The sequence below is a fragment of the Equus quagga genome, chromosome 19, assembly GCF_021613505.1.
Source record: "Equus quagga isolate Etosha38 chromosome 19, UCLA_HA_Equagga_1.0, whole genome shotgun sequence".
Lineage (NCBI taxonomy): Eukaryota > Metazoa > Chordata > Mammalia > Perissodactyla > Equidae > Equus > Equus quagga.
The window spans coordinates 26072769-26094536 of record NC_060285.1 but is presented as its reverse complement, the minus strand read 5'-3'; the positions used below and the strand labels follow the sequence as shown (position 1 = coordinate 26094536).

At 43.4% G+C, this 21768-nt stretch overlaps 2 protein-coding genes across 10 annotated transcripts in view; one reads left to right on the top strand and one right to left on the bottom strand.

Annotated features, from left to right (window-relative positions):
- The window catches only part of TMCC3 (transmembrane and coiled-coil domain family 3), a 241873-nt gene extending 236487 nt beyond the window's left edge, over positions 1–5386 (bottom strand). Inside the window, exon 1 of one of the 2 annotated variants that reach the window (XM_046646052.1) lies at positions 5252–5386. In XM_046646052.1, coding sequence (XP_046502008.1) covers positions 5252–5260 — 9 coding nt within the window. In that variant the 5' untranslated portion in view covers positions 5261–5386. Of the gene's footprint in view, positions 1–4341; positions 5231–5251 lie in introns of those variants that run through there. The other variant, XM_046646056.1, reaches the window with a different exon arrangement.
- Positions 3938–21768, top strand: part of LOC124230236 (translation initiation factor IF-2-like) — a 59004-nt gene continuing 41173 nt past the window's right edge. For 2 of the 8 annotated variants that reach the window (XM_046646064.1, XM_046646063.1), the window contains exon 1: positions 5326–5718. In XM_046646064.1, the coding sequence (XP_046502020.1) occupies positions 5326–5718 (393 nt within the window). Of the gene's footprint in view, positions 4385–5325; positions 5719–9868; positions 9995–21768 lie in introns of those variants that run through there. The other 6 variants (XM_046646057.1, XM_046646060.1, XM_046646058.1 and 3 more) reach the window with 5 other exon arrangements.

Here is a 21768-nt window from a genome sequence, read left to right as displayed (position 1 = left end):
TAACATCTGTTGCCAATCTTCTTTTTTTTTTCCTTTTTGCTTGAGGAAGATTCGCCCTGAGCTAACATCTGTGCCAATCTTCCTCTACTTTGTATGTGGGATGGCACCACAGCATGGCTGACAAGGGGTATAGGTCCGCACTTGGGATCAGAACCCACAAACCCAGGCCCCTGAAGTAGACTGCACCAAACTTACCCACTACACCAACAGGCCAGCCCTGTCAAATTCTTGTTTGGCCTGGACGTTACATCAGTAAAATGACTTACCATCTCTGGGCATGACTTTTTCCCTCTGTGAAATGGGAACAAGATCACCTGTCTCTCCACAGATACAGCACTTTGATACAGTGTCAGGGGACGGGCACACTCACACACTGCTGGAGGAGGCGCAGACTCAGGGCAATTTGGTAATTTCTCTTTTTTTTTAATTTAACAACCATATAGCACTCACAATGTGCCAGGCACTACACTAGTCACTTTACAAATATTACCTCATTCAATTTTGGTGGGAGACTGTCTGCAAAAGTGGCAGCAATGATTCCCCTCCCTGTATCCTTGTCCTCGGCGTCTCCTCTCACACAGACTCCGAGCTTGGCGGTGACACTTGCTTTGGTCAATGGGACAAGAGCGAATGTGACGCAAGCAGAAATTTGAAAAATGCTTGTGCTTGGGGTTTGCCATTTCTCGCTGCTCTCTGGAACCCTGAGACCACCATATGAAGAGACCTGAGCTAATGCACTGGAGCATAAGAGATCACGGGCCATCCCAAACAAGGTCCCCAGACACCATCTACTTGTCAACTACCAGACATGTGAGTGAGGCCAGCCTGGACCCTCCTGCTACCATCTGAGCCACCAGGTGACCAGAGACGCATGAGAGAACCCAGCTGAGCTCAGCTGGGCCGACCCAGACAAGAAGAGCCACCCAGACTCTGGGGCTGAGTAAAACAGTTATTGTTTTAAGCCACTAAGTTTTGGGGTGATTTGTTATGCAACACAAACTAACTGACACAACATTCACAACAATCCTATTAGGCAGGTACCGTTATTATTCCTATTTTACAAATCAGGCAACTGAGGCAGAGAGAGGTTAAGTGACTTGCACAGCTTGTAAATGGCGGAGTCATGCTTCAACCTCAAGCAGTCCGGCTCTAAGCCTGCGCTATACTCGGATATATACATATATATATTTCCCCCATACTGTGCTGCTTCACCTAGCAAGGGTAAAGATGCTCATATGGGTTGGCCCAGAAATTTCTCATACAGATACACTTGCACACTTGTCAAACCACGTATATTACGATTATTCACTGCAGCACTGCTGGTAACAGCAAAAGACTAGAAACAACCAACTCTCGTATATCCATATAAAGGCATCCCACATGCAGCCATAAAAAAAACCAGGTAGATCTACAAATACTGATCTCATACGAAGGAAAAAAGCAAAGTGCCCTTATATACTACATTTACATTTGTGTGTAAAACATTTTACTTATACGCTCCCATTTATATTTGTGTATAAAAAAGAGAAAACAGGATGAATATGTAACTGCTCGTATCTGCATAAATTATTTCTGGAAGGACACGAGAAACAGGTTCAACATTAATTACTTCTGGGAAAAGGGAACAGCTGGCTGGCCACCAGAACACGAGGGGTAATTTCCACTGGAAACGTTTTCCTATCTTTTGAATTTTATATTATGTAAATGCATCAGCTATTAATTTTAACTTAAAAGGTTGTTACGATCACAAAGGAGACAAGAGATGCCTGGCACAGAGAATGCAATCAATAAACAGTAGCTACCATTATCATTATTTTCCACAACTGATTTCTAACTCTAATACAGATAATTTTTAAGTAATCAATCCTGAAACTCCTGGCTCTGCACAGCAAAGAGCTCATTGTGGAGGTGAAAATAAAGAACAAAACATGAACTGGCTGCATGAAGAGGTGAAGGAAGAGTCAGCCTCTTTGAAAGGACTGGGCAGACTAGGAATGCACCATCTCAGCCCCTCCTCAGAGAAACCCAGAGACTGGGCATTTTCGGAGCTCCTCCTCTCTACATTCCCTCTGCACCCGCCTTCCCTCCGGAAGACCACAGGAAAGTCAGCACTGTCCCTTCTTAAGGTGTGTCTGCCCTCCCTCTGCAGTTACTGACTCACACCAGTCCAAAGGTTGCCACACGCATCTGCCGACCTGCTAAATCAGCTGCTTCTCCCGAACCAGAAATGGTCTGGGGCAGGAGCGGGCGGTGCGCAGGCAGCAGAGCGAAATGGCAAGAGCCAGGCAAACCCAGGTTCAAAGCCCAGCTCCAACACCTGCTGAGTGGCCTAGATACTCAACCTTTCTTATCACGTCTGCAAAATGGTGACAATGGTTACTATTTCACAGGACTCTTGATGTCCCACAGTACCAAGGACACAGTAAACGCTCACTAAGTGTTTGCGATTTTCCCATTATCACTGGGGGCATTCCAACGGAGGCCGCACCACCTGCTCTTCTCCATTGCTCTTTCTCACACACACACACACACACACAATGATTAGCCGCCTTAGGTGTACATGAGAGGATTCCCACCTCTCTCTTCCTCCCACATCAGCAAGTTCACTTGACCGTACCTCCAGTATACACCGCCTGTCTCTCCACCTCTCTCCATCACCCCTGCACACTAAGGTGGCCTCCCTTTACAATTCCATACCCAATCCAGCATCTACTCCACACACAACAGCCAAGTTGATCTTCAAAAAAATAAACCAGAGCATGTCATTCTAGTCCTCTGCTTAAAATTATCTAAATAACATCCCTCTGCATTTGGGCTAAAATCCAAATTTCTTACCATGGCCAACGGGGCCCTAGAGAACTTGAGCCCCACCTTGGTGTCCAACCTCACTTCATTCCACTCTCCCCGCCCCGGACACGCTCCTCTCTGCTTCCGCTCACGGTCGTCTTTCTGTTTCTCACACAGGCCAAGCCCGTTCCTGCCTCAGAGCCTTTCATCTGATGCCCCTCAGTCTGGGACACCGTTCCCCGAACCTTCACAGAGCTGGCTTCCTTTCATCACGTGACTCACAGTCCAAATGTCAATTCCTCAGAAATGTCTTCCCTGACACGCAAAATAAAATGGCTTCATCCCCCGATTTGCTCCCCATTTCATTATCCTGCTTTATTTTCTTCATAGCACTCATCAATATCCAAAATTATTGGTATGTTTAGTTCTTTACTGTCTCATTTCTCAACTAGAATGTGGCCTCTAAAAGAACAAGGCTCTTGGCTGTCATCTCCCCACTGTACTCCGGGGGCTTAGAACGGTGCCCACACAGGGTAGGGGCTTAACACATAGGCCTTATGGTGATGGTGCTGGAGGTTTAAAATGCAACTTGCTGAGCTCCAGTCCCAGAGATTCACATAAGCAGGTCTGAAGGAGAGCTCAGGAAGCTGCATGTCTAGCAAGCATCCATCTCCTTCATCCTAAAGCAGGTAGTATGCAAATCACATTTTAAGATGCTCTCCATCTTTAATGCCCTCCGTCTCTAAATCTTGATTCTCCCTCTAACACACCTTACTGAGACCTACAGATCTCCCGCCAGCTGCTTGCCTTAGTCACCCCGGGAGCACTGAGCGTAAAAGGAGGTTGCTGACCCCTGAATTTGGAGTTCAAACAAGTAACCCCGCCAGTTTTCATTTCTGCTCCACCAGTGCCCGGCAGGTCAAACTAGCTGGCCAGCCTGGCTGGAATCCTGTTCGCCCCAGAAACACCTGAGCAGGTTTGGACTAACTCCAACAGGGAAGTCAGGTAAATTTCCATGCCTGCTCACTAACAGACTTTCCAGAGGCAGCTGGGGCCAATTCCACTTGCTCTCCATTGCCTCCGAATACCACCCCCAACCCCCCTCTCCCCCCAACAAACACAGAAGACCCAACTCTGGCGCCATCTGCAAAAGGACAAGCCAGAGTTCCCTTTGAAGCAACCTAGCAGCTGAGAGGAAGAAATCTTCGAAAGGACCATCAGGGGACCAAAGCGATAGGCAGGTACATACCTTAGGAACAAGGCATCCCAAACTGCAACCCAGAGAAACTCACAGGCTCTAGTGAGAAAGAATCGTCTTCTGTTTTTGTCATTCCTTCTCAGCCTTGTCTCTTCAGAAAACACCCATCACCCTTTCCTTGGCGCCTAAACTGTGATCAGCGTTGGCCTTAGGTGGTCTGGGAAAACGTCAAGGGTACCTACGTGGACTTCCTTAAGTTTGCTCTCCCACCCTTCTACTCTGTAAGTGCATTTGATTAAAGCGGCCTCCATCCCCAGGGTTAAAATCCAGACGACACATTGGGACTGGGAACTTACGAGATCACCACCACTTTCGTTGTCAATCAGCGCCCCCAGACAGGTAAGATGAAACTGCGCAGGGCCCGCGGGCGTGCTCTCCGGCGCTGACAATAAGCAGCACCAACCTGCGAGGCTGTTTCTTGAGGTGGAATAAACCCTGCAGGTGTGTGTGTAGACCGGAGTTTTCCTGCGAGCTCTGGCCGGAGAGGAGGCTGCGCCAGGGGCCCCTCACACCCGCTGTTTGGGAAGCAGCCCCGCCGCGGGCGCCCCGGGCGCACGTGCTGGGAGCCCGCCTCGGGGACTCCGCTCCTCGGGCCGAGGGAGCAGCTCCAGTTCACACTCCCTCGCGCCTTCCGAACGCCAGGAGCGAGGGCACGTCTGGGGTGGGGACCGCCTCCCCGAAACACACACCCTCATAGCCTGGGCCTGGGGCACGCCCTCCCTAGGGTGCGCGCCGAGGGAGCCCAACCGACGCCCGGCGGCCAAGGATCAGGCTCCAGGAAGGAGCGCGGCGCGCGGCAGCCGAACGCAGCGGGGAACGAGCCAAGCGGGCGTGCAGGGCGCCGCGGAGGGGCTCCCCAAGCCGGAGACGGGGACGCTGGGAAGACCCCCTCCCCCGGCCCCGGGAGGCGCAGGGAGAGCCCCGACGTGTCGGTGCCGCCGCAGGGCGCGCGGGGCCAGTGCCCTCTGCGGGGAGAGACCTCCCAGCCCCCTCGCCCGCCATCGTCCGAGGGGCGCCCTCCCCGCGCCTAGGCTACGGCCGCGGCCCCGCAAGAGCCCGCCTCGCCCTGCGCCCTTCCCGCCCGGCTGCCCCGCGAGGCTCTCCGCCAGCGGCGGCCGCCTGGAGCGGGGCGGAGGGACGCGCTCTCCCGCTCGCCAGGACCTCGCCACCTGCCCCTCGCGCCCCGGGGGGCGACGGCGCACTCACCCTCCGCATGGTGCCGGGCCGTCCGGGCCGGGGGCGCGGGCACGGGCGTTAGGCGGCCAGGTCAGGCACCGGGGATGCTCCGCGCTGCCCCGCCCGCACACGCGTGCGCCGCGGCCGGCGAAGCGGCGGGCGGGCGGGCGGTGGCCTCCGCGAGGCGAGGCGGGGCGGGGCAGGCGGGCGGGGGCGCGCCGGCCGCGGGGTTCCCGGGCCCGCCCCCCGCGTGCACAGCTCCAGGACCTCCCGGCCCTGGGGCCCTTCTTCCCGCGTCGCGGCGTCGCCACCTTCCTGGGCCGCTTCGCCCCTCTCCTCCTCCTTTCGAGTTTCTGCCCGACCCGGCAAGGAGCGGGTCCCCGGTGTCTGCCCCCGGCCCCCACCCCGGCTCTGGGCTGGAGAAGGTTGGAGTTGAACGCTGGGGCCGACCGCGCGGCGAAGTTAGAAGAGCAAGAGGGGATTGGTGGAGAACTAAGGTGGGCGTTCTCACCACTTTAAAAGTACTTTTCTCCTCGTTGGATGGGAAGGTGGCCGGCCCACTAGTGTCCCTTCCTCCTCTGTGGCTTCTGCGATTGGCTTTTGGAAGTCCTGGGCATTCAGAAAGCTTTATGGGGGAGGAGTGGGGTGAGAGTTGGTGGGAAACAGCAGATCAACCCAGGGCTGGAGGGAAGACCACCTCATGGGAGAGACGTGGTCCAGTCTTAGCCAGATGAAGGAGCTCAGCAGGGGAAGGGGCCTGCATCCCCACTACTGCAGAACCCACAGGGCTTCCTGGCAAACCCCTGCGTGCAAAGCTTCCTCTTCACAAACGGCCTTCTCATCCCCCACCCCAACTTCTCCAAACAGCAGGGAGGGCCCATCCCCAAATGCTAATGCTTCTGGGAAAACGATGAGGGAGGGGGATTTATTCCTCCAGATCAGGAGAACACTGCGCACCCCTGAGCCAGGGGAAGGCAGGATCCAAACCCTCAGGAACAAGAGCAGGATGGAATGATACACGTGGGTCTTGGGGAAGAAGTCTGGCCTTTTTCTATTCGGCTTCTACTGCTACACAAACTAAATCAAACAGCACAGAATTCAAGGCAGCCTGAATTCAATGTAGAAAAAAATATCCCTTGTTTACCAAAGGATCCTTTGAAAAGCGTACAAGGACGCTTGTGTTTTCAAACAGGGCTGTGACAGGTGAGCAGGAACGGCGGTGGGAATGCAAAGCCTTGTGCTGGGTAAACACTTCGGAGGAATGTTTCGGCGTTTCCATTGCCTGGCTGCCAATTATTCTGGCAGATCAGCACTGTAAGGCAATACCCTTATAATTTTCTAACACTGATAGAGTGTCAGCAGCACTATAGAGACTAGAGATTAAACAGACTAAGTACCCTTATGATCAATGAATAAAAACGTTTTGTCTGGATTTCTCCTTGGTGCCTACTAGCACAGATAAGAGGAAGGGTGACTGACGTTTTAGGAGAAAAAGTAAAGGAAGGAAATTGATGAAGCCTGCTAATGCCCTTTTTACTTTAACTTATGATCTGCACACAGTGGGTTTTTTCCTTGTTTGATATGAATTCTTCAAATTGGTCTTTGATGTTTTGCCTTTGGGGAAATAATTTTAGTAAGTGTACTTACTCGTGTACCATGGGCCTTTCCTATGTTATCACTTTCAATCCACACAACCCTATGAAGTGAGTATTATGATTTTACGGTTTTTCAGAGGGAGCTACTAAGGCTCAGAGAGGTGGGTAATTTGTCCAAGGTCAAACAGCTTGTGGGTGGCACAGCCAGGATTTGAATGCAGGCAGTCTGACACCAGGGCCTACCCGCTTAATCCCCATGCTTTACTGCCCTCTTGTGCTCTGCTTCATATGAAAGGTACAGCAATAGAAAGGTGTTCATCAAAGTGAAAACATGAGCTTTTGTCATAGGTTAAATTAGACATTTCTAATTTCTGGGCTTTAGCTTGCTCATCTGTAAAATGAGGGCTTGGACTAAAAAGATACATTAAGGACCTGTCCAGAAATAAAGTTCTAGTTTTAGAGAATTACCGTGTGAATATTTTGCCCTGGGCATTGTGGGTAATCTGAACCTGGAGGTACAATGTTAGCACCTTCATTGGTTTGTACGATATCTTACCTCAGCCCCTTGTTTTACAGTGCTTACACTGCTTTCTACAACACTACTTGTGATATTGTGATTTATACGAAATACACGTATTTGGTCATTCAGATGACCAAAATATATTTCTCAGATATATTTGGTCTTCAGTCCACAGTTCCTGGCTCACAGCTCCCAAAACCCTTGGAATTTCCTGAAAGATAATAGCAGTGGAAGCATCTTCTGTTATAATATTTGGTCTCTTGTCCTCAGTTCCTGAAAACCCTTCAGGGCCATAAAGATGAAATGGGTATCTTGTTAGGTGACTTTTGGACTCCGCCCAAGAGTGGGCAGTAGTTGCCAGGAGAACTAGCGTGTGATTAGAGGATTGGAATTTTCAGCCCCACCCCTTGATTTCGGGGGAGTGGAGGGGAGCTTGAGGTTGAATCAATTGCCAATGGCCAATGAGTTAGTCAATCATGACTGTGTCATGAAGCTTCATAAAAACCCAAAAGGACAGCTTTTGGTCTTTTTGTCAGAGAGCTTCCGCATTGGGGGACCAGAACGCTCCCTTGTGCCACTGTTCCAGACTCCAAGAAGACAGAAGCTCCTTTATCCATGACCTCACCCTTGTAGCCCTTCATCCGGCTGTTGATTCATATCCTTTGCAGTAAATCGGTAATCTAGGGAGTAAAGAGGTTTTCTTGAGTTTTGTGAGCCTTTCTAGCAAAGTAATCCAACCCGAGGAGGAGTGTCATGGGAACCTCTGATTTACAGCCAGTCAGCCAGAAGTGCAGGCAACAGCCTGGGCTTGTGGTTGGCATCCTGAGTTGGGCGGGGAGGGGTCGTTGGCATCTCCAGTTTGTAGCCAGTCAGTCAGAAACGCCAGTAACAACCCGGGCTTGCGACTGGCATCTGAAGTGGAGGGCGTTCTTGTAGGACTAAGCCCTTTACCTGTGGAATCTGGTTCTCTCTCTGGGTAGATAGTGTCGGAATTGAGTTGAATTCTCCAACGCTCTGCTGGCGTCTGTCGGAGAACTGCTCGTTGGTGTGGGGAAGCCTCCACATACTTTGGAATTGGGTCCAGGAACCCTTTGCACTACCTCTCTCTCCTCCTTCTAATTAACGATCTTTGCTTTGTGAATGCAATATCTAATCCAATTAATCTTAATTTCTTACTGAGCTTGAATAAGACCCCTGGTGTGAAGGAGCCTGTTTCAGTTAAGTAATTATTAGGGTGATCTTCAAGCATTAGTTAGCGTGAATAGTTTTTAAACTCCCTTCAGAAACCAAGACAATTATTCAACTGTACCAAATAAATGACAACACATCAGATGCTAACGGAACACAGTCATACTGCTCGTTGACGGAAATCCCCATGTTTCCAATGCTATCGTTAACTAGCTTGAGGAACCAATTTAAAAGCGAAACTAGACTGAATCAGGTTTTCCTCTTTGGGGGGAGGAGGATGAGGAGGAGGGTCTTTATTTCTATCATGTATTTAAAGGATCTTCAAAGTGTTTTAATGATAAGAGTTATGTCTCTATTTCATATTATCACACCTCCATTCGCCTTCTAAACTCAGGCATTTTGTTTGTTTCCTTGAAAACCACCAAATATTTGAGAACATAGTATTTTTTTGACTTTTTTTCTTTTTTCTCAGTTGTATAACAACATCCCCACTAGTCACAAACAACAGTGATATTTAGGCCTCCTGATCTTCAGGCTGGATTCCTAGGCCTCTGACTTAAATACAGCAGGAAATTTACTACAATAGGGAGGTCAACCTAACTTCTTTAACATGGATGGGCATGTGATATAAAGTTGAGCCAAAATGAACTAGTTTACAATTTCACATGAATAGTGAAAAAGAAATGAATAATTTGGTCTACTTTTTGTAAATAAGAAATGTTTCCAGTTAGCATAACTCCTTACCAGTCTGTCATCCTCCATTTGGAAATGCATTAGTAATGAAATATTGTTTTTCTTTACCATGTTCTTAAATTAGAACCCTACAGAAGTCATCTGTTAAATACCTGCTACAGGGGACATACGTTATTGGTTGAATCAATTCATATTTCCCTGAAACAGATCAAGAATAATTTCAAGGAAGTGAAGTGGTCACCATTACATGTATTGAGCACTTTCTATGTCCCAGGCACTGTGACAAGCCAATTTACATGTATCAATCTGTTTCATCCTCACCAAACCCTATTAGATAGTTGTATTATCTCTATGGGATAGATTAGGAGACAAGATTTACCGAAATTAAACACTTTCCAAAGGTTAATGGCTACTAAGGGGTGCAGATCTAATCCAAATCTGACTCCAGAACCTGTGAAATTAACCAATGACAGGTGGATGCTAATGTGTCACAGACTCTTCTTTCTCTGGAACTTCTTCAAAGTAGGGAAAATGTGAGCCAAGAATTTTATATCTAGTAAAACTGACTTTCAAGTATTTATAATAGAATAGAACAGAGTTAACTAAGAAAGAGCTCTTGAAGAACGTGAATCCTTAGCTTAAAAAAAGGTACAAGATTTGAATTAAAAGAGTGAAGAATATCCTTGATAGATGACAGCAGAATGACCAACAACATGGAGGTGGTGACGATGGAAAGAGCAGATCTCCTGGGGAATCCTAGGGCACATAACTGAGGAGGTAAGCCTTGTGGCCAGTTAATGAGGTGCTGGGGATACTCATCAGGGTACCATTATACATATTTCCTCCAGTTGTTTTATTGTATTATCACAGTCACTCAAAAAATATTCATTTATTTTGCTCTAGAAGGTCTGCATGGCTGCTATGCCATCTCTTTTCTTCTTGTCCTTGTCAAGGCCTTTTTGACTTCTCTGAACCACAGTCTGGGGATTGGGCACTCCACTGATCCTTTTTGGGGTTGTTTTGGTGGCCTGAAGATTCAGGAGTGGAGTGGGGAAGAGCTTACCTGGAGCTGTATGTAGCCTTTGTCAGAGGAATTTGATTCTGCTCTCTCCTCTGAGATCCTGGGCCTGGGTTCACTCCCTAATGGATTTTTTAAAAGACAAAGTTCACCCACACTCCTACCCCAATACTACTTACATATTTCTATACTTCTTATTGGTCTTTGTCCACATACATATCTGTTTACAATCTGTTTACATGGCTCTCTCTTCTGCTAGACTCTGAGCTCCTTTAAAGAAGGGACTGACTTAATAATTCTTACATCTCTAAGGCCTATCACAAAATAGGTACTCGATACATGTTCAATAAATGAATGATGTTAAAATCGTATTGTAGTTTGCTATTTTTCCTCACCAAATGGTTTCTTATATTTTTACATGGCCTTAATAATAACCTTTATTGGCTGCTTAATGTGCACATCTCATTAATAAATGTGTTGTCATTTAATTATTCCCTCATGTTGCCATTTGAGTTGCTTCTATTCTTTCAAAAATCCTTGTGAGTTAATGAGTAGGGACATAACTTGATATAAAGAAAGGTTTGGAGGAGGATAATGTGAATGTGGTCGATCAAATGGTCCAGAGGTAGGGAAACCAGTTAAGAGGCTCGCCTCACTCACACCAAATGGAGCTGATGAGGTGACCAAGGCCAGGACTAGGATGGTGGTTGTGGAAATGGAAAGGGAGAAACAGTTTCTGTATCTGCTGCTAAGCTGGAAAGACGCCACAGATTTACCCCATTTAGGGCTAAATGTATGACAGACGGTGGGGACATTGTTCTGTGATGAAGAACATTATTTTAGCACCACGGACAGCTCCTGGATAGTCAGGTAGGGCCTCTGGGTGACATGGGGCCATTATTGCTGTCAGTGATGGCTCATTTTAATAAAAAGCAATATGAAGGGATAGAAGACAATACTCCAAGCTAATAATGAACAAAATAAAGCAGGTGTTGCCATACTCATATCAGACAAAGTAGACTTCAAAGCAAAACAGATAAAGAAAGACAAAGAGGGGCAGTATATAGTGATAAAAGGGACACTCCACCAAGATGACATAACACTTATAAATATATACGCACCCAACACAGCAGCACCAAAATTTGTAAAGAAACTATTAACAAAACTAAAAGGAGACATCAACAACAATACAATAATAGTAGGGGACCTCAACACCCCACTAACACCAATGGATAGATCATCCAGACAGAAAATCAACAAGGAAATTATAGAATTAAATGAAAAATTAGACCAGATGGACTTAATAGATATATATAGAACACTTCATCCAAAAAGAGCAGGTTACACATTCTTCTCAAGCGTGCATGGAACATTCTCAAGGATAGACCATATCTTGGGAAACAAAGCAAGCATCAATAAATTCAAGAGGGTTAATAAAAAGCAATAAATAATATTTATTGAGCATGTGCTCAGTGAAGGTTTTACATGCATTAACTTAGTTAATTCTCATAAGGAAACAGGCACAGAAAGTTTATGTAATGTCCCCCAAAGTCACACAGATAGCAAGTGGCAGAGCTAATTTCTGAACCCAGGTAGTCTGGCTCCCAAACCCATTATGCCATACTGTAAAAGACAATTACAGTTAAGTATGATAAATTCTATGACAGAAAGGCCCAAAAGAATGATATCTGAGGTGCACATGTTGGACAAGGAAGGGAGGATTATTCTGGGAAACCTCCCCAGGAAAGAGAACACTAGAACTAAGTTTTAGATGGGATTTAACTAGAGCAGATGACCAATAGGCTACCTGAAACCCTGTGTTCAGAAAGGTTCCGAGGCCAGATCCAGGGTCAGCAAAAAACCTCCTGTGATCAGTTAGCAAATAAGGTAGAGAATGATAGGAGACCTGAGACTAGGGACGTAGGTGGGCCAAATAATGAAGCGTTTTGGATGTAAGTTATGAAGTTTAGACATTTTCCCTAAAAGCAATGAGAAGCCACTGAAGAGTTTTAAGCAAGATATTTTAAGCAGGATAAAATTTGTATTTTAGAAAAACCATCCTAAGATTTCAGGGCAAAGATAGTAGAGTAAAACATGATCACAGATTCTCCTTTTCCTAATACCTAACCTAATGGACAAAAACTAGCGCAGAGAGAAGGCAACAAGCTCATCCTACTAAGGTGGGAAGTTGGGCGAGGAGACTTCATCCACACTGTATAACAGTGACCAAAAGATCTGGTTGGAGCCACCCCTGTTAAACAAGAATGAGATGAAAAATCTGCATGATGACCATGCAACGGTGGTACAGACAAAAAAAGGAGGGCTGAGGAGGAAGGAAGATAATGGGTGAACTATGAAGAAACCAATCTGGAAGAAAACATAACCCCAAGATACAGGAGATCCCCAGGGAGTGCCTTGCACTATAAAGACTTTAATAAGAATATGAACCTGAGAAAATAAGACCTCAAAGTTGAAATAATAAAATGACAGAAGGAGAGTAAAAAGGAGACTTCAGGGCTAAGGAAATGAATCAAGAACTGAAACAACACCATTATATATCCAAAACATAAATTAGAAATGCCAAATAACAGGAAAGACACAATTGAAAATTGAATTAATGGCATAGATAAAAGGCTTGAAATAATTATGGCAAATACAAAGAGAAAGCGCAGAGGGAGTAAAGCAATTAGAGAGAAGATAATAAATGAATCAAGAGATAATCAGACATAAAGATAATTGGTGTCCCTAATTGATGTAGGGAATCCAATAAATGCAACAAAATATGCATTCAGAAACACAATACAGGAACATTTTCCTAAAATGAGGGAAGGACAGAATCTGCAGAGGAAATGTTCTACTGTATACCAGGAAAAAAACTACTTTGAGCTAACATCAAGATATAGCCAGGTTAAGTTACTAATTTTTAAGGGAAAATAATTATTTAGACATCTGGGCAGAAAAGACAATCATCCACAGAGGTGGAGGTGGGTAAGGGTGGAAGCAAGCTAGATACAAACATTTCCAAACCACCTCAATGTCAGAAGACAATGAAGCAATGTCTACAGAGTTTGGAGAGAAAAAAGTGTGACCTGGGAATATGACACCTAGCCACAGGTAGATGTCTCAAGCATGAAAGAACTGAGAGAGTAAAACCCCCATGAATCTTTCTTAATAAAATCCAACCAATCAGGACCAGGAGATGAATTTAAAAAAAAAAAAAAAGAATTCGGGAACAGAAGACACCAAGGTAACAGGTAAAAGTACTGAAGATAGGCAGGTAAGCTGCGTAAATACGGAACTAAGACCAAACAACTGATGGAATTCTAGCTGTGGAACAAAATGTAAATGTTATGAATCCTCACAAAGTAAACATAGTAGAAAGATTTTAAAAACCAGGAGGTGAGAGAAGGAGGAAGTAAAATACTAATTATCTCATCTTTCACCATCAGGGAACCAATTGTGAGCATCTGAAACTGAAATTAGTCGAGATATATCACAACTTTAACCTCTCAATGATTTCCTAATTTTTTTTCTTAACTTCAGGAATGTCTTGTAAAACATTTCTCTTACGGTGGAAAAATACAGTTATCTGAAACTGAATTATTTGCATTTATTGCAGTTTTTTCTTCTGTAAAAGTGAAACTTAAATTTGATATTTCAATTAAAATAACTTTGGGAAATAATCATAAAATTCTCCCTCTCACCTACCTTTATATATTTAGAGAGACTTCTTGAATTATATTAGCGCTCATTGTTTTGGGGTGGTGAGATTTTTTCCAGTTTTATTGAGATATAATTGACATATAGCATTGTATTACCTTAGAGTATAGAACATATTGATTTGATATACGTATATATTGCAAAATGATTGTCACAAGAACTTTAGTTAACATCCATCACCTCACATAGTTACAATGGCAGGATTTCTTTTTTGGGTGGTAAGGTTTTGAGGAATGTGCTACTTTTCTTTGTACTTTTCTGAAATGCCTGAAATTTTTGGTAAAGAACGGATGTTTTTTTAGTTGAGGTCATAATAGTTTATAACATTGAGAAATTTCAGTTGTACCTTGTTATTTATCAGTCACCATATAAATGTGCCCCTTCACCCCTTGTGCCCACCCCCCAACCCCATTTCCCCTCTAGTAACCACTAAACTGTTCTCTTTGTCCTTGTGTTAGTTTATCTTCCACATAGGAGTGAAATCATACAGTGTTTGTCTTTCTCTGTCTGGCTTATTTCGCTTAACATAATACCCTTAAGGTCCATCCATGTTGTTGCGAATGGGGCGATTTTGTCTTTTTTATGGCTGAGTAGTATTCCATTGTGTATATATATATACTACATCTTCTTTATCCAGTCATCAGTCAGTGGGCACTTGGGTTGCTGTTGTGAATAATGCTGCAGTGAACATAGGGGTGCATAAGTCACTTTGAATTGTTGATTTAAAGTTCTTTGGATAAATACCCAGTAGTGAGATAGCTAGGTTATATGATATTTCTATTTTAAAATTTTTGAGAAATCTCCATACTGTTTTCCACAGTGGCTGCACCAGTTTGCATTCCCACCAGCAGTGAATGAGGGTTCCCTTTTCTCCACATCCTCTCCAGCATTTGTTATTTTTTTGTCTTGGTGATTATAGCCGTTCTAAAGGGTGTAAGGTGATATCTTAGTGTAGTTTTGATTTGCATTTCTCTGATGATTAATGATGTTGAACATCATTTCATGTGCCTAGTGGTCATCTGTGTATCTTCTTTGGGAAAATGTCTGTTCACATCCTCTGCCCATTTTTTGATCAGGTTGTTGTTTTTTGCTGTTGAGTTGTGTGAGTTCTTTATATATTTTGGAGATTAACCTCTTGTCAGATATATGATTTGCAAATATTTTCTCTCAGTTGGTGGGTTGTCTTTTTGTTTAGGAACAGATATTTTTATTTAAAAATAATTACTTTTTTATCATAAATGAATATGGCTGCTCTAGATGATTTGACATGGAAAAATATCTATGATATATTGCTGAGTAAAAAGACTGGTTTCAAAATTGCATCTGCAGAATAATCCCAGTTAGATAAAACCTACATATCATACATGCTTAAATGCTTTAAAAATTCTAGAAAGGGGGCCAGCCCCATGGCATGGTGGTTGAGTTTGGTGCTCTCCACTTCGGCGGACTGGATTCCTGGGTTCAGATCCCCAGCGTGGACCTACACTACTTGTCAGGCATGCTGTGGTGGTGACCTACGTGCAAAATGGAGGAAAATTGACATAGATGTTGGCTCAGGGCTAATCTTCCTAAAAAAAAAAAAAAGGCAAAAAAAGAGGAAGACTGGCAACAGATGTTAGCTCAGGGCAAAACTTCCTCAGTAAAATTTTTTTAAAAGTCTAGAAAGACAAACACCAAAATGTTAAGTGTTAATCTCTGAGGTCAGGGTAGAGAATTAAGGGGAAAGTTTACAATTTTTCAGTATCATTTTTAAACTTTTTATTTGAAAATAAAACACAGATACAAACTCAAACAAAAAACAAATGCATAGCTTTTTAAGGTGAACATTCTTGCAACCACCACCCAAGTCAACAAATACGACTTTGCCAGATAAGGCAGAAACCCCTCATATCCCATCCCCTCTCCTCCCTGCAAAAGTAAGTACTAGCTTGACTTTTTAATTCCTAGTTTCTGTACATTTCTTTATAGTTTTATCACTCAGGTGTGGAAGCATTTCTAGATGTCGTGCCCATTTAAAAATAATCTGATGTGTTGCTGAAGTTGCAGGTTCCCTCTCCCTTCCTTTCTTTTCCCATATCTGTTGAAGAACTCGTGGGGCATTTGTCTTGTCGAGTCTCCCGCAGTCTCGATTTTGCAGCTTGTACAGTTGTGGTCACTTCAATTTGTTCCTCTGTCCTCTGTGTTTCTTACAAAATGGCAGCTGCATTCAGATTCTCTTTGGTGGTGTTGCATTTTTATCAAGAGGCGTGTCATGTCTGGCAGTATCTCTTTTGGTGCTGTTAGCAGCTATTAATCAGTACCTCAATCCATTGACCTTTTTTTTCCGGAGGAAGATTTGCCCTGAGCTAACATCTGTACCAATCTTCTTCTATTTTGTATGTGGGTCACCGCAACAGCATGGCCAGCAATGAGTGGTGTAGGTCATGCCTGGGAACCAAACCCAGGCCACCGAAGTGGAACACACCAAACTCAACCACTAGGCCACAGCACCAGCCCCTCAATCCACTGACTTTTTAAGGATTGCAAAATAAAGATTTCTACATACCTCAATAAAAAAAAATAACAATAATATAAAATTTCTAGTTGTATATTTATTTTTTTTCCATTAATTGAAATGCTTTTATAAAGAAATAATTGCTCCCTATTGGTTACCCAGTGTTACAGTTTACACAGAAAAGGCAAGATAAATGCCTGGTTCTATTTCTTTCTTTACCTGTTTTCAAGACAATGAATTGGTTTCCTATCATCTTCCCAAAGCGATCATTTATATTTTTAAATATTTGTATCAATTCATGGATCTAAACATATTTGATGGATTTTAATCAATTGCAATTATTATGCTTTCTGAAGGCTCAAACTGTCTCATCTTTGGTCAGTGAAAGACTCTTCAATTCAGCTTCTGAGGTTTTTCTGCCATGTCCCTAAAAATTTTTGATACTTTCCTTACTATCGGGTATGAAAAATGTTCTAGACTCATCTTGTATATTTTCTGTGCCAGATAGGAACCCGCTATTTCTCCAAGAATCATCCATAAGGCATCTAAGAAGCCTTAATTTCATCTAGTGGTAAATGGCATCTCAAGTCCATGATATTGGTACTAGAGATGCTCCATATGGTTCCCTTGGTCAAAAGCTTTAGGCCTCTTTAGGACACAGAGCTAAGACTACAAGACTTGTCTCTTTTAATCTACAGTCTATGCACATATTATAGTGTGTATAGTCTTGGATGATATAGAAATACTAATACTTCCAATTTAAATTTGTGTGGTTTTACTGAGCCTTTTTTGTGTTATATCCGTACCTTCTTTCTTCCAAATCAGGATCCTGGCTCTTGTGAACACAGACGATGATAGAATTAGAACATCCTATAATTAATAATTTACATTTTCGTACAACTGTCTCAGAATGGCAGTACTGATACTACTAAATATTATTACAGAAAACGTTAAAGAACATTTTTGAATTTACTCTCTCTGGTCCCTCATTTTTAAATAGTGCTATGTCTACATTATCTGATCATATAGCCATTACATATCATACTCTCTTGCTTTTAACACCCATCTTGTCTTAATTAAAAAAACAACTGGGGGCTGGCCCCGTGGCCGAGTGGTTAAGTTCGCGCGCTCTGCTGCAGGCAGCCCAGTGTTCCATTGGTTCGGATCCTGGGCGCGGACATGGCACTGCTCATCAAACCACGCTGAGGCAGCGTTCCACATGCCACAACTAGAAGGACCCACAACGAAGAGTACACAACTATATACCAGGGGGCTTTGGGGAGAAAAAGGAAAAAAATAAAATCTTAAAAAAATAAAATAAAATAAAAAATAAAAATAAATCTAAAAAAATAATAAAAAAACAACTGTGCGTTTAATTCTCACCATCATGCTCTTGTCTGAGGCTTGTTCTCAAGTAGAATCCTCTGAAAGGTTCATGGGAACAATATTCCCTGAGTGCTTGAATACTGATAACAGTTTGTCTATTGATAACATTTGTCAGCTAAAATACTTAAATACTTGAAAGTCAGTTTTACTGTATATAAAATTCTTGGTTCACATTTTCTTTCCTTGAGTATCTTAAATTAGTTAAATATGTTATTCTAGTTTTTCCTGGGATAAATCATTGCTCTCAAAAAGTCTGATACTAATATAATTTTCTTTCTCTTGCTGTTTTACTTAAATGATCAAAGGAATGTTTTTCTTTTTCTTTAAACGACAGTAATTTTTCCAGAATATGTGTAAGTATGGGTAGTTTTGGTATCACATTTCAAGTGTGCAGTGTGTTCTTTTCATGTGTAGTTTCAAATATTTTTTTTAACTTTGGGAAAATTGTCTTAAATTGTAATCTTAGTGTGTGTTCTGTTTTCTTCCTTTAGTTTTTGTCTTCAGGGATTCCTATTGTCTGTATGTTGGATCTTTTTTTCCTTTCCTCAATATTTGTCACTTTCTCTTGAAATTTTCTTTTCTTAATTATTTGTTTTTACACTTAAAAAATTCCTTTTCACATTCTGCTTTTCTTAAGGGCTTATCTATTGTATTTATTTGTTTTTAGTTTGGTCTTTATTTCTTTTATTCCCAATTCTTTCCTGAGTTCTATCATTCATTTAAAATTTTTTTCTAATTTGATCTTTTACTTTTTCATATCTTTTATCGTGTTCTTAATATCTTTTAACTGGCTTTTAAATAGAAGGTTATAGTCTTGCTTCTGTGGGCGTGTCTTTCTGGTGTGATTTCATTGTCTGAACAGATGTTGTTCTGTTCCACATATTTTTTTCCCTAAAATAGCTTTGTGTGGGATTTGATCTTGATAGTTTTTATTGCTTATTTTTATGGAAAATCAGTTTTCCTGAAATTTTAAGAGGAAGTGTGGCCCAAGGTAGTTTTTTTTTAACTTAACAGAGCTCCCTGATATTTTTATGGGAGCTAAAAAATACAGCACGTTATTTTCTTTTTCTTTTTTTTTTTTTAGGAAGATTAGCCCTGAGCTAACATCTGCTGCCAATCTTCCACTTTTCGCTTGAGGAAGACTGGCCCTGAGCTAACATCCATGCCCATCTTCCTCTACTTTATATGTGGGATGCCTGCCACAGCATGGCTTGACACGTGGTGCCATCTCTCCACCAGGGATTGGGCCAGGGAACCCTAGGCAGCTGAAGCAGAACGTGCACACTTAACTGCTGCGCCACCTGGCCGGACCCCTGCACCTTATTTTCTGAGATTTCCTGGCCCTCTTCCCTTCCTCCACTTACATGCGGCCTATTTTTTTCATTCTCTACTGTCCGGTCTTGAAAGGGGTCCCTCACTGGTTGTTTCAACAGTTCATAGGGGCTGGAATGCTCCATCTCCTTCAGTTTTCACTGCAAACCCGTTCCACTTTCCTGCTGTTGGACTCAGCAAACCTGGTCCCAGTTACAGCTGCTGTTCTTGGATGGGCCGGCCATGCTTTCCAGTGGCTGCCTGTTGACTGTTTGGGGATTCTCCTGTTCTCAGATCCACCCAACGCCCCACAGCTTTCCTCTGCTTTCTTCTGCACAGACGTTAATACCACGCAGGTCTTCATGTATACAGAGATTTGGGGGGATATCTTGTCACCCAGTTTTGTCGTAAATGTGTTCCTGCATTTTTAGTTAGCCATCTAGCTGTTCTGTCTTTATCTGGAGATTCAGAAAAATTTCAGAAACGATCCTGCAGCTACCATCTTCCCAGCTCATTTTATTTTATTATATTTTTACAACAACCATGTTTATCTGGGGAGAAAAGAAATGACATTTCCATTTTGGGGGGAAAAAAAGATAAGTCTGGCTGCACTGTATTGGATGGCTTTGAGGGAATTAAGCAGATATGATCAGCTGGTATGCACAAGGACAGCTGTCCCACTGTTAAAATATTTAAATACTTCCATTTCAGCTGGGAGGTAGCTGCTGCTCCGACCCCCAGTTCCCCTCCCTTGAATGTCGCTTCTCTACATGCCCCTCAGTAAAACTGGAACTAAAGGGTTCACATCCATCGCAGGAGGGGCCTTCAGTATCCTGGTCTACCTCCAAGGCTGATTGGTCAGTGTCCATGCTGTACTATTGGTTTAATATTTTGACTATTACCTCTGGGCAAATGCACAGGGTTTGGAGACTGACGGGATGTGGGAGGTGAGAGAGAGGGTGACAGAGTGTGTGCATTCTGCACGGGCCTCAGTCGAATAGCCCAACCAACGTTTCTTAAGTACTTCCTGTGTGCTAGGTGGTATAGAAGGTGACAGGGTACAAAGACAGTAAGACAAAGCTCTTGCCATTGAGGAGCCCACAACATAGTGCCCCGTCTCTGGGAAACTTACCCACTGGGAGGATGCCAGTCTTGCCATATCAGGTGACGGAGCTTAGTTCCTGAGCAGAAGTGAGAGGAGGAAGAAAAGTGCAGAACTGGTGACAAGGCTCTTATCTAAGCCATCACCCTAACAAGCTCAAATCTCTGTCCTTTTGGAACGGAGGCTGCCCTGAGAGGCTGGGTGGTTAAAACACGTGGTAAATAAGCCAGGCAAGGAACGCTCTGTCCTTGCTCACAGTGAATCAAGCGGTCTCCTTAGACACAAAAGCCTGTATCCTTATCTATAGAGTGAATCAATTATTTCACAATTCATGTTCATGTCCTGATTGGACTGGCAATGCTTTCTTTGAATATGGAGAAAAAGATCTGGAAGAAAAGCAGACTAGAAACACACTGTTTTGTCTAAATAATGACAACAACTTTTCTGAAGCAAGACTTTTACATTCCAGAATGTGATGCAATTTAGGAGATACTTTCATTTTTGTTGCCCAGTTACTGGAAGCACAAATCTCTTGGGGGAAAAAAATTAAAATAAGACTAGTTACTCACTGTCAAAGTCCAAAAATCACCATAAGGGAAAGTAAATTACCGCAACACCTTCATTTCCCCAAAGTCAATAAATCCCAATGGATCGCACGTATTAAGCAAATACATATTGAGCACCTACTATGTGTTAAGTGTAGTCCCTATTATGGCCAAATTCCACCTTGCCCATCGGGGAAATTAATAAGCAGAAATCACTGGTTTAAAGCTTGGCCTTGCCTCTGTCGAAGAGATATGGAAAGTCAGTGGTTCCCACAGCAGAGATAATACTTAAACAGGAACCAGACCTATATTGTGAGTAGGCCATTATTGTTTATACATTCAGATGGGACTTCTGAGAGAATGAGCACAGTCATTGCGGCTTGATTAGCCTGCAGGAGTTTGTGATGCATTTGGGAACTCCCCACCTTGGAGCCTATTTCCAAAGCAGAAGAATCAGACCCTATAAATTATCACCTGACAAAATGAGACTGTTGCATTAGCAGCTGCTGCCAATAATGTCTAGGAACACAGTGGTTTGCAATACGGGAAGGGGACATATCCAAATCTTGGTGAGAAGGCAGGGTGAAATAAAAGGAGCATTTTCAGATTACACATTCCCTCTTAATAAGAGACTTTTATATGGAAATGTTTAAGAGCATAGGCTTTGGAGTTGGACTGCCTAAATTCACCTCCTGCCTCTAATACTTATTAGTTGTGTGACTCTGGATAAATTATGTAGCCACTAAATGACTCAGTTTTTGCATCTGTAAAATGGCAATGATGACTTTCGTGATATCTGTTCACTCAATTCTGTTGAGGATTAAACAAGTTAACACATATACTTAGAAAAGGGCCTCTCTCCCAGGTCCCAATCTACTGCTGCCTCTTGCTGACCTAAGCCAACCATTCTAGGGAGTGTCCCAAGCCTCAGACCATGAGAGACTACAGAGGGGGAAGGAATCTTGGAGACCATCT